The sequence below is a fragment of the Salmo salar genome, chromosome 02 (assembly GCF_965601325.2).
Source record: "Salmo salar chromosome 02, fSalSal1, whole genome shotgun sequence".
NCBI lineage: Eukaryota > Metazoa > Chordata > Actinopteri > Salmoniformes > Salmonidae > Salmo > Salmo salar.
In genome coordinates this window covers 87,791,540-87,803,915 of record NC_138292.1, presented here as the reverse complement: position 1 = coordinate 87,803,915, position 12,376 = coordinate 87,791,540, and the positions used below count along the sequence as shown (strand labels likewise).

At 40.5% G+C, this 12,376-nt stretch overlaps 1 protein-coding gene across 1 annotated transcript; it reads right to left on the bottom strand.

The window, feature by feature from the left end:
- Positions 1-1,756: 1,756 nt before the first annotated feature.
- LOC145850398 (uncharacterized) lies at positions 1,757-12,156 on the bottom strand. The gene is made up of 2 exons (XM_082968054.1): positions 11,586-12,156; positions 1,757-5,450 (listed from the first exon to the last, which is right to left on the bottom strand). The coding sequence occupies exons 1-2, from the start codon at positions 11,914-11,916 to the stop codon at positions 3,967-3,969; spliced, it is 1,815 nt and encodes a 604-aa protein (XP_082824180.1). The 5' UTR covers positions 11,917-12,156; the 3' UTR covers positions 1,757-3,966.
- Between the last annotated feature and the right edge of the window lie 220 nt (positions 12,157-12,376).

The window sequence follows — 12,376 nt, the reverse complement described above, 5'->3', positions numbered from 1 at the left end:
GACTGACTGCCCAGTTCAACGTCTCACCTCATACTGTATTGGAGCAGCAGCAGCTGACTGCCCAGTTCAACATCAGTTCACCGTCTCACCTCATACTGTATTGGAGCAGCAGCAGCAGCTGACTGCCCAGTTCAACATCAGTTCACCATCTCACCTCATACTGTATTGGAGCAGCAGCAGCTGACTGCCCAGTTCACCGTCTCACCTCATACTGTATTGGAGCAGCAGCAGCTGACTTGATCGTTGATGCTATTCATCATGTTTGAATCTGAGAGTAAATAGAGCTGACTACACTCTAAAAATGAAGGGTTCAACTGGAGTTGTTCTCAGATCCCCTAAGAACCGTAGGGTTCTTGGTCAATGAAAAACAGCCCCAAAAGGTTCTTCAAAGAACTTGTTAGAAGGTGGGTTCATCGAGGAACCTCCGTTGTTGCTGGACTTCTTCCGGGAACTTCGCAATTACAACTGAAAACGATGGTGACAAGTTTGGATGCGACAACAGTTAAAAAGGTTGATTTTGGCTCTGAATATGTATCAAAATAATTTATATAATAATATAACACAACGTTACATGGGCAATACTATCCCATTTTGGAAACGTTACATGTACAATACTATCCCATTTCGGAAACGTTACATGTACAATACCATCCCATTTTGGAATATGTATCGAAATAATCTATATAATAATATAGCACAACGTTACATGGACAATACTATCCCATTTTGGAAACGTTACATGTACAATACTATCCCATTTTGGAAACGTTACATGTACAATACTATCCCATTTTGGAAACGTTACATGTACAATACTATCCCATTTTGGAAACGTTACATGTACAATACTATCCCATTTTGGAAACGTTACATGTACGCCCCCTTGTGGAGGGAAATTAATAGCTTACAAGAACCCCCGCAACTCCTCTCATACTGGGAAGAACCCCACCCAGGCCTCAAGGGCAGTTTTATTTCAAATGTAGTACCCGGACGGAGAAAATCCAGTAAGCGTTTTATAGTTACATCGTTAGGGTAACTTAACCTAAAGTGGACACACTCCAGTTTCTGAGACAATTGCCCAGACTTTGTAGACAGTTCATTAAACCTCATCTTTATCAAATTAAATCTCTAGTAATAGATTACACACATACAATTCATCATATTTTCATATATTCACAGAATCCATATAAAACGTAAGAAATTCTCAGGTAGTCACGACAACCATTCCATTTGCTTTATCAAGGACTTTCCACAGCTACGAAGCAGCTCTCCAAACATACAGCGGAACCCAAAAAATATGGGTTTGTTTCCCCGACAATGACGAGATCGTCAACTATGATCGGCAGTGAAGGAACGGAACCCCAAGATAACGTTATATCCAAAGCTTATTATCCACGTCAATCATCCGATTAAGTATACTTCTATACAAACTTCAGATTAAGACTCAGTCACACAACTCTCATATCACAGTCACACAACTCTCATATCACATACACACAACTCTCATATCACAGTCACACAATGCTATTCCCAAACAGACCTAATCAATTAGTTGTTTTTCAACAATATTTTAACCCGCAGGAATATTTCCACATTTCTGTGTGGTCTCCCTGAGATCCCAAGTTTGAGGGATCCCTCGTGCACCATTTACCCAGGTCGTCACGAGCGGTCACCAAGTCAAGATTCACATCCCCATCGCCAAATGTGGAGGTTAATTTCTTTAATATCAATTGAGGAGACAAACTTATCACACAAGTCAGAGTTATTCTAAAACTAAATCTTTATTCACTTGTTAATACGGGAGCAGGTCAAAACAACACACACATATAAAGTGAATCAATTGAGTGCTCTACGATAATGATGGCTGGTTGATGAATCACCCCCAGATGAATCATTGAGAGCCACGAGACAAAAGTACAAAGGTCTTTTATAGCCAAGATACACCCCTTTCAATCTACATGACGAACAACAGATGTATAGAACGGGTCACAAGATTAAGATTTGTATGAAAGATACTTATAATTCTCAGCAGACAGTATCTGCTGTAAAAACAGTACTGTTTGTGTAGAGACCAGGGTCTGGCCCTGGGGTCATCTCTCCCTGGTACCATATAGAACAGAAACATTAACTCATGCTCTGGAATGCGGTCTCTTTAGGTTTCAGTGTTTTCTCCCAGAGGCCCATCCTCAGTAGAACACAGACACAATAGTTATAAGAACCCTTTATTCTGTTGCATAAAACAACCATTTGATGCAATAAAAGTATTATAACATAATGTTGCAGTTTTGCTCTCACAGTGTCTACGTGCTAACGAGCTATACGTGCTAAAGTCAAACCTCAAAACATAAATGGAAAAACCAAAGCCTGTAACACCTTCCCCCTTAAGACACCAATATATCCTAGATTTTTGATGGACAAGTTTGCTCACTACCAACAGAAAACAACTTCCATTTCACATTATAATCAACTACAATGCTTCACCTTCACTAATATAAACATGGTGTCTACAGCTGTTTTTCTAAAACTCACTTGCTTCTATAACTCTTGTCCCCTTGGACAAAACTCATCTCCAATACGGAAAAACGTGCAGTCAAAATAAATGGCAACGCACTAAATGCAAAACACAAAAAACTTTTTGACTGCCCACCCTTGAGACAATCAGCAACCAAGTTGTCCTCACCACAGACATGTCTGATTTCAAGAGGAAACTCCTGCAATATCCTTAGTAACTTTCCACCTCACTGCGGAGCTTCTCTCTCTTTTCAGGGTTCACTAGATAGGTATGTTGTTGGATCGGGGCCCAGTCCCCAATGTCATGCTCTAGTACATTTGGGTTGGCACATCTGAGAATGAACCCTGATATTCTAAAAGCAGGGCAACAATGTCAATATAATTGTACCCAAAAATTGTCAGTTGGTTGCATAAATAATTATCATTACTAAATATTACATGAAATGTAAATATGAAATATTTGGTTGCATAGTCTTATTTTCAAAGTATTTTCAATTACATTTTGCTAGGTGGGATAGCCCCAATGTCAAAACACAGGTTTAACATGTCCAAATCAATAACCAATATGCACAAACAGTTTGGGATAAATTGAAAACCTAAACATAAAATGTGCTATATACACAAACATCTGCCACAATAATCATATTACTTGTATTTTTTAAACAAGCACCTTATAAACTGCACAAGCACCAGAAACGCTGTTGTTTTGACAAGTAGCAATAAATCACTGATATCAATTAGGGGGGAAATCAGGTTGTACGTGATGTTGAAACTAACACAACTAAAAAAAACACATGGAAATGGGAGATATATTTTACCTCACTGATTAGAGGACAACCTTTCAGAAGACAGTCAGCTACATTTTGGAGTGATGCATTTAAATTTAGGGGTCGCTAAACAAAGGAACACAACACTTATTTGTCATAACTCATCGATATCATCGCTAAAATAATTTGTGTGAGAGGAGGGAGAGGAGGTTGCACGTCCTGTTAAAACTAACAGCTCAAAAACCACACGGAATCTGGGAATAATGTGTACATCACTGGTTAGAGGACTACTTGTAGAAAACAGCTAGTTACATTTTGAAGTGTTGCATTTTGATTCAAGTGGGTCATCAACGTGGTAACAGTAACACAACTCTTTTTTGTCAATTTTTGTTAAATCACATAATTAGTAACTCTTCCAAATCAGAGCCTGTATTTTACCCCTGAGGCTAATATTCATATCATGTTGAAATTAATAGAACAGGGAGCAAATATTTAGGGTTCTACATTGTGACATCTTTAAAATACTCCCACTACAATGTTAAAACATTCTACGTTGTGACATTAATTCGTTGACATCATGAAACAACTCCTTCATGTATTTTCTGATATTTGATCAGAGATCTTTTATCAGATTATCTCTGGTCACAGCTATGAGATTTCTCTCCTGTGTGTGTTCTCTGGTGTCTTGTCAGCTGGCCAGACTGAACAAAACTCTTCCCACATTGATCACAGCTATAACTTTATCTCCTGTGTGTGTTCTCTGGTGTACAGTCAGATTGCTAGATGCAGCAAAACTCTTCCCACATTGACCACAGCTATAAGATTTCTCTCCTGTGTGTGTTCTCTGGTGTCGAGTCAGAATACTAGATGTAGTAAAACTCTTCCCACATTGATCACAGCTATAAGATTTCTCTCCTGTGTGTGTTCTCTGGTGTCGAGTCAGAATACTAGATGTAGTAAAACTCTTCCCACATTGACTACAGCAATAGGGTTTCTCTCCTGTGTGTGTTCTCTGGTGTATAGTCAGCAGGCCAGATCCAACAAAACTCTTCCCACATTGACCACAGCTGTAAGGTTTCTCTCCTGTGTGTGTTCTCTGGTGCACTGTCAGATCTCCAGATTGACCAAAACTCTTCCCACATTGACCACAGCTATAAGGTTTCTCTCCTGTGTGTGTTCTCTGGTGTATTGTCAGCTGGCCAGATCGAACAAAACTCTTCCCACATTGAGCACAGCTGAAAGGTTTCTCTCCTGTGTGTGTTCTCTGGTGTAGAGTCAGATCTCTTGATGTAGTAAAACTCTTCCCACATTGAACACAGATATAAGATTTCTCTCCTGTGTGTATTCTCTGGTGCACTGTCAGATAGCTAGATGTAGAAAAACTCTTCCCACATTGATCACAAGTATAAGGTTTCTCTCCTGTGTGTGTTCTCTGGTGTAGCGTCAGATAGCTAGATGTAGTAAAACTCTTCCCACATTGAACACAGATATAAGAATTCTCTCCTGTGTGTATTCTCTGGTGCACTGTCAGATAGCTATATTGACCAAAACTCTTGCCACATTGAACACAGCTATAAGGTTTCTCTCCTGTGTGTGTTCTCTGGTGTAGAGTCAGATTGCTAGATGAGGCAAAACTCTTCCCACATTGACCACAGCTATAAAGTTTCTCTCCTGTGTGTGTTCTCTGGTGTAATGTCAGCTGGCCAGATTGAACAAAACTCTTCCCACATTGATCACAGATATAAGGTTTCTCTCCTGTGTGTGTTCTCTGGTGTAATGTCAGCTGGCCAGATTGAACAAAACTCTTCCCACATTGATCACAGATATACGGTTTCTCTCCTGTGTGTGTTCTCTGGTGTAATGTCAGCTGGTCAGATCGAACAAAACTCTTCCCACATTGATCACAGATATAAGGTTTCTCTGCTGTGTGTGTTCTCTGGTGTAGAGTCAGATTACTGGATGAGGTAAAACTCTTCCCACATTGATCACAGCTATAAGATTTCTCTCCTGTGTGTGTTCTCAGGTGTTCTTTTAGTGAATTTGGTATTGAGAAATATAACCCACAATCAGAGCAGCAGTTAGATATCTTAGTGGGTCTCTGCTGGTGTTTCTTGAGGAGTTCTGATCTGGAGAGACTCTCTGCCTCACCAGCATCATGATGTTGTCTCTCTCCTGTGTGAACAACAAAGTCAGACAGACGGTTAAAGGCCCACAACAGCAGAAATCCATTGCTTATTTGAAGTAAAAGGTGATGCCCAGAGCTTACCCATGAAGTTGTACAACAATTGACGTCTGTTAAATAATTTGACAATTAAGACAGTCAAGATAGCAACAAGTAATGTCTTGTTTTCACATTAGTGGTAGCTAGAAATAAGTTAATAAAGTTGTTGAAATCCTAAGCAGTGTGCCAGACGACTTTTGGTCTCCAATATAGGCCCCTTTCTGCGTTTAATAAACACAATTTGGTTGTAGAAACTCCTCCCTGCTAATAAGGAAACAGATAGTTATGCGGAAATCCACTGTAAAAGGTGATGCCAACAGCGTAGCCATGATGTTGTACAACAATTGACGTCTGTAATGAATGTTACAATTATTTGACAATTGTCTTAAAATGAGCAAGAATAGTCATATTTTGTCTTGTTTTCACATTAGTAGTAACATCGATGATTATAGGCTAGAAATAAGTTATTCATGTTGTTGAAACTCTAAGCAGTGTGCCAGACGACTTTTGGTCTCCAACTTTTGGTCTCCCCTTTCTGTGTTTAATAAAATTTCGGCACGAGGGCGATGAGCACAGAATTTGATTGCAGAAACACCTCCCTGCTAAGTATATCTGGTAATGAGGAAACCACTAGTTATGGATGTAGTATATCTGGTAATGAGGAAACCACTAGTTATGGATGTAGTATATCTGGTAATGAGGAAACCACTAGTTATGGATGTAGTATATCTGGTAATGAGGAAACAACTAGTTATGGATGTAGTATATCTGCTAATGAGGAAACCACTAGTTATGGATGTAGTATATCTGCCTGGAGCAAAAATGGTGAGCGAAGATTTTAGTTTTTCACAATGTATTCTGAATGTGAATGGAGGAATCTCAGGGTAGTAAGCTCCATTTCCAGGTTGCTTATGAGTGCATTTCACATTACTTTGGATTATAATTGTAAGGCTCGTTTGAATGTCCTGCTTAATATAATGTTTGCTACAGTATTAAAAATTATGTGTAATTATTGAAGAACCGCGTTAATGACAGTATCCATTTGGGAATCAATAAAGTTAAGATTTTATTTATTTCATTCTTTAAATTTAACCTTTATTTAACCAGGTGGCCAGTTGAGAACAAGTTCTCATTTACAACTGCGACCTGGCCAAGATAAAGCAAAGCAGTGCGACAAAAAAACAACAGAGTTACACGTGGGATAAACAAACGTATAGTCAATAACACAATAGAAACTCTATATACAGAATGTGCAAATGGAGTACGGAGGTAAGGCAATAAATAGGCCATAGTAGCGAAGTAATTACAATTTAGCAAATTAACACTGGAGAGATAGATGTGCAGATGATGATGTGCAAGTAGAAATACTGGTGTGCAAAAGAGCAAAAAAAGTAAATAAAAACATGGGGATGAGGTAGGAAGTTGGATGGGCTATTTACAGATAGTCTGTGTACAGCTGCAGCGATCGGTAAGCTGCTCAGATAGCTGATGTTTGAAGTTAGTGAGGGAGATATGTCTCCAATTTCAGCAATTTTTGCAATTCGTTCCAGTCACTGGCAGCAGAGAACTGGAAGGAAATGCGGCCAAAGTAGGTGTTGGCTTTGGGGATAACCAGTGAGATATACCTTCTGGAGCGCGTGCTATGGGTGGGTGTTGCTATGGTGACCAGTGAGCTGAGTTAAGGCGGAGCTTTACCTAGCAAAGACTTATAGATGACCTGGAGCCAGTGGGATTGGCAACGAATATGTAGCGAGGGCCAGCCGACGAGAGCATACAGGTCCCAGTGGTGGGTGGTATATGGGGCATTGGTGACAAAACGGATACTGTGATAGACTGCATCCAGTTTGCTGAGTAGAGTGTTGGAGGCTATTTTGTAAATGACATCGCATATAGAAGTAGGACTAGTCTACCTGGCCTGAGCGCAAATGTAGGCCTATAAATGTGCCAATTTGGGGATGTCTGACTGTCTTAACGCACCACCACTAATGAGTTGTGGAGCTTCTCAAAGTAATTTTTTCTTCACCTCAAACAACAAGTCAACAAAGTCTAATCAAAATCAATTGCAAATGAGAAAAGTTCCTCAAAGTATTTGTAAAATATTGCCAGCTCTCGCCCTTTCGATAACCACTCAGCATGAAAGGGAAAAACGTAATGCGCTGATCCAGTGGAAATGTAAAAATACCTGATGACTTCTTATCCTTTGCACAAATAGCCGACAGCTGTGTCTGTCCTGAACTCACTGGCGGGAAACTCTGAGGGCCCAGAATATTTTATACAATGTTGCAAGCTTGTTATCTCCAGTTTTGGGCAGACCCAGTTGATACAATGTTTCAAGTTCGTTGCAGACAGGCCATGTGCAGCCAATGTGATTTAGATTATATTTATTTTTATCAGGATACTTTCTACCATTGCTAAAAAAAAAAAAACGTTTTTTTAATCATTTTCATTTAAATAGAATGTAGATTAACCACAGAGAATGATGTTGAGATACAAAGACTATAATTATTATTACTATTATAAATTAAATGAAACTGTTCCAGTAAACTGTGAATATGAAAATCATAACTGGCACCAGATCAGTAGAAATGGTCAGAAATTGTAGTCTATTACCAGAAACTTTAGGAGCATAACATCAGGCTTCCCTGTGGCTCAGTTGGTAGAGCATGGTGTTTGCAACGCCAGGGTTGTGGGTTCGATACCCACGGGGGGCCAGTACGGAGCGAGGAAAAAAAATATGTATGATATGAAATGTATGCATTCACTACTGTAAGTCGCTCTGGATAAGAGTGTCTCCTAAATGACTAAAAATGTTTAAAAAAATCAGAATTTACAAAGGCAAGCAGCAGCGGGAGGAGAAGGCTAAGGAAGAGTTTTTTTCTGATGGTTAGGCTATCTTGTTTCAGAGGGGCGTCATCAATAGCCCATAATGACAAAGTGAAAACAGGTAAAAAACAGAAATACCTTATTTACTGAAGTATTCAGACCCTTTGCTATGAGACTCAAAATTGCTTTCAGGTGCATCTTGATTCCATTAATCATCCTTGAGATGTACAGTGGGGGAAAAAAGTATTTGATCCCCTGCTGATTTTGTACTTTTGCCCACGGACAAAGAAATGATCAGTCTATAATTTGAATGGTAGGTTTATTTGAACAGTGAGAGACAGAATAACAACAAAAATCCAGAAAAACGCAGGTCAAAAATGTTATAAAATGATTTGCATTTTAATGAGGGAAATAAGTATTTGACCCCCTCTCAATCAGAAAGATTTCTGGCTCGCAGGTGTCTTTTATACAGGTAACGAGCTGAGATAAGGAGCACACTCTTAAAGGGAATGCTCCTAAACGCAGCTTGTTACCTGTAAAAAAGACACCTGTCCACAGAAGCAATCAATCAATCAGATTCCAAACTCTCCACCATGGCCAAGACCAAAGAGCTCTCCAAGGATGTCAGGGACAAGATTGTAGACCTACACAAGGCTGGAATGGGCAACAAGACCATCGACAAGCAGCTTGGTGAGAAGGTGACAACATTTGGTGCGATTATTCACAAATGGAAGAAACACAAAAGAACTGTCAATATCCCTCGGCCTGGGGCTCCATGCAAGATCTCACCTCGTGGGGTTGCAATGATCATGAGAACGGTGAGGAATCAGCCCAGAACTACACGGGAGGATCTTGTCAATGATCTCAAGGCAGCTGGGACCAGTCACCAAGAACACAATTGGTAACACACTACGCCGTGAAGGACTGAAATCCTGCAGTGCCCGCAAGGTCCCCCTGCTCAAGAATACATATACATGCCCGTCTAAAGTTTGCCAATGAACATCTGAATGATTCAGAGGACAACTGGTGAAAGTGTTGTGGTCAGATGAGACCAAAATGGAGCTCTTTGGCATCAACTCAACTCGCCGTGTTTGGAGGAGGAGAAATGCTGCCTATGACCCCAAGAACACCATCTCCACCGTCAAACATGGAGGTGGAAACATTATGCTTTGGGGGTGTTTTTCTGCTAAGGGGACAGGACAACTTCACCGCATCATTTGACGGGGCCATGTACTGTCAAATCTTGGGTGAGAACCTCCTTCCCTCAGCCAGGGCATTGAAAATGGGTCGTGGATGTGTATTCCAGCATGACAATGACCCAAAACACACGGCCAAGGCAACAAAGGAGTGGCTCAAAAAGAAGCACATTAAGGTCCTGGAGTGGCCTAGCCAGTCTCCAGACCTTAATCCCATAGAAAATCTGTGGAGGGAACTGAAGGTTCGAGTTGCCAAACGTCAGCCTCGAAACCTTAATGACTTGGAGAAGATCTGCAAAGAGGAGTGGGACAAACTCCCTCCTGAGATGTGTGCAAACCTGGTGGCCAACTACAAGAAACGTCTGACCTCTGTGATTGCCAACAAGGGTTTTGCCACCAAGTACTAAGTCATGTTTTGCAGAGGGGTCAAATACTTGTTTCCCTCATTAAAATGCAAATCATTTAATACAATTTTTGACATGCGTTTTTCTGGATCTTTTTGTTGTTATTCTGTCTCTCACTGTTCAAATAAACCTACCATTAAAATTATAGACTGATCATTTCTTTGTAAGTGGGCAAACGTACAAAATCAGCAGGGGATCAAATACTTTTTTCCACCACTGTATCTACAACTTGTTCGGAGTCCACCTGTGGTAAATTCAATTGATTGGATATGATTTGGAAGGCACACACCTGTCTATATAAGGTCCGGGAGTTGACAGTGCATGTCAGAGCAAAAACCAAGCAATGAGGTCGAAGGAATTGTCCGTAGAGCTCCGAGACAGGATTGTGTCGAGGCACAGATCTGGGGATGGGTACCAAAAATAATTCTGCAGCATTGAAGGTCCCCAAGAACACAGTCGCCTCCATCATTCATAAATGGAATACTCTTCCTAGAGCTGGTCACCCGGCCAAACTGAGCGATTGGGGGAGAAGGGCCAGGGAGGTGACCAAAAACCTGATGGTCACTCTGACAGAGCTCCAGAGTCCCTCTGTGGAGATGGGAGAACCTTCCAGAAGGACAACCATCTCTGCAGCACTCCACCAATCAGACCTTTATGGTAGAGTGGCCATACAGAAGCTACTCCTCAGTATAAAGCATATGACAGCCTGCTTGGAGTTTGACAAAAAGCACCTTAATACTCTAAGACCATGATAAACAAGATTCTCTGGCTTGATGAAACCAAGATTGAACTCATTGGCCTGACTGCCAAGAGTCACGTCTGGAAGAAACCTGGCACCATCCCTACGGTGAAGCATGGTGGTGGCAGCATCATGCTGTGGGGATGTTTTTGAGCAGCAGGGACTGGGAGACTAGTCCGGAAAGTATTATGTGAAATTATTTTGATGTGATATTTAAATATTGTGTGAAATTATTCTGAATTGATATGAAAGTAAAGCAATTTATGTTTCTAGAAACATATCGCAATTGAGAATCGATTCACATTTAGATGGAATATTTGACTATTTTAACTGCCAGAGCCAGTCTACCTCTGAAAATAAAACACAGTCCTTGGACCTTGAGGATTAGCGGGGGCAGCAATCAGCAGTAGAAACAATAACAAAGCGTACTCCCTGCCCGTTTCGGTAAAAAGCTGAGGGATGGGGCTGGAGAAATGCAACCATCCATGATATCAACATTCTAGTTTTAACCATGTTTTGAGGATATACAGTGTTTGTTATATTTACTGACAAACATTGGAGTAAAAAAAAAAAGCTTATATTTTGGGTTCTGATGTGGTATGACAGTTGAACTAAGCTCATGAGGCATTTCTAAGTGATTTATTCAAGAAAGAGATGGGTAGATAAGTCCCAAAATGGATGTAACAACTACTGATTGCCCCTTCAAGAGAACATATTGGGCTAATCTAATAGGAGATATTGAGGACTACAGTATTTCAGGCATTGTCATTGGATGCATTTGATCAATTGTTAACGTTTTGTTGATGGTCCACTCTTGATGTTCAACACGTTACAGTGTAGCTTCAGCCATTCCTACAGAACAACATTAAAGTGTAGAACCCCATTACTGCATATTGGTTCAACGACTGCAGAGACGGTACTTACTGATGTTAATCAGATCTCCAACCTTCTCTTCTTCCTCCAATGTGACAGTCTTCTCCTCCTCCTCCTTTTTCACTCCAAAAACTGCATCCTCCTCTTTCTCTTCCTCCTCTTCTTTTACTGTAACATCCTCCTCCTCTTTCACTCTGAACGCGTCTTCCTCTTCTTTCACTGAAACGTCTTTCTCTTCTTCTTTCACTGTAACAGCCTCACCCTCTACTTGTTTTTGTATTGTAACATCTTTCTCTTCCTCCTCCTCTTTCACTAGAGCTTCTTTCTCCGTCCAGCAGGCCTCCTCTTCTTTAGCAGGAGGAGAGTAGCTTAGTGAACTCATGGTCGGGGATGTTAGCTAGCTAGCATTAGCGACTAGCCTAGTTCTAAGCTAACTAAGCAAACCAGCTAGCTGACAAACAACGTAAATATATAATTAAATGGGCCAACAAGAACTTACAACAGAAGTGTGTTTAATATACAGCGACTAATATACACCAAACCAGTGTAAAGAGCGTGAATGTTGTAGCTATGTTTGCTAGAAAGCTACCGAGGTGTCTGACTAGCTGTTGTTGTTGAAGGAGCGCTCCGTCCACTAGATTATACGTCACACTGGCAGCATCGCCTGAACCTAAAAGACGCACATCGCCTTCTGCTGACTGGAGTGGGCAACGCAGTTGAGGAACCAAACGTTTATTTTTCATTTATTTCATAAAAGTTTAATATTATATTAAGTCGTTCAAAGAGAGGCATATGTTAATTGGTTCGTGTTTAATGAGTGAGATTTTAAAACAAACTTTACA

Bases quoted from the DNA above. Each gene is read 5' to 3' on its own strand.
- LOC145850398 (XM_082968054.1), bottom strand. From the start codon at position 11,916: ATGAGTTCACTAAGCTACTCTCCTCCTGCTAAAGAAGAGGAGGCCTGC. The intron at 5,451-11,585 runs GTAAGTACCGTC...TTGTTCACACAG, and splicing joins TGGAGATCTGATTAACATCA to GAGAGAGACAACATCATGAT.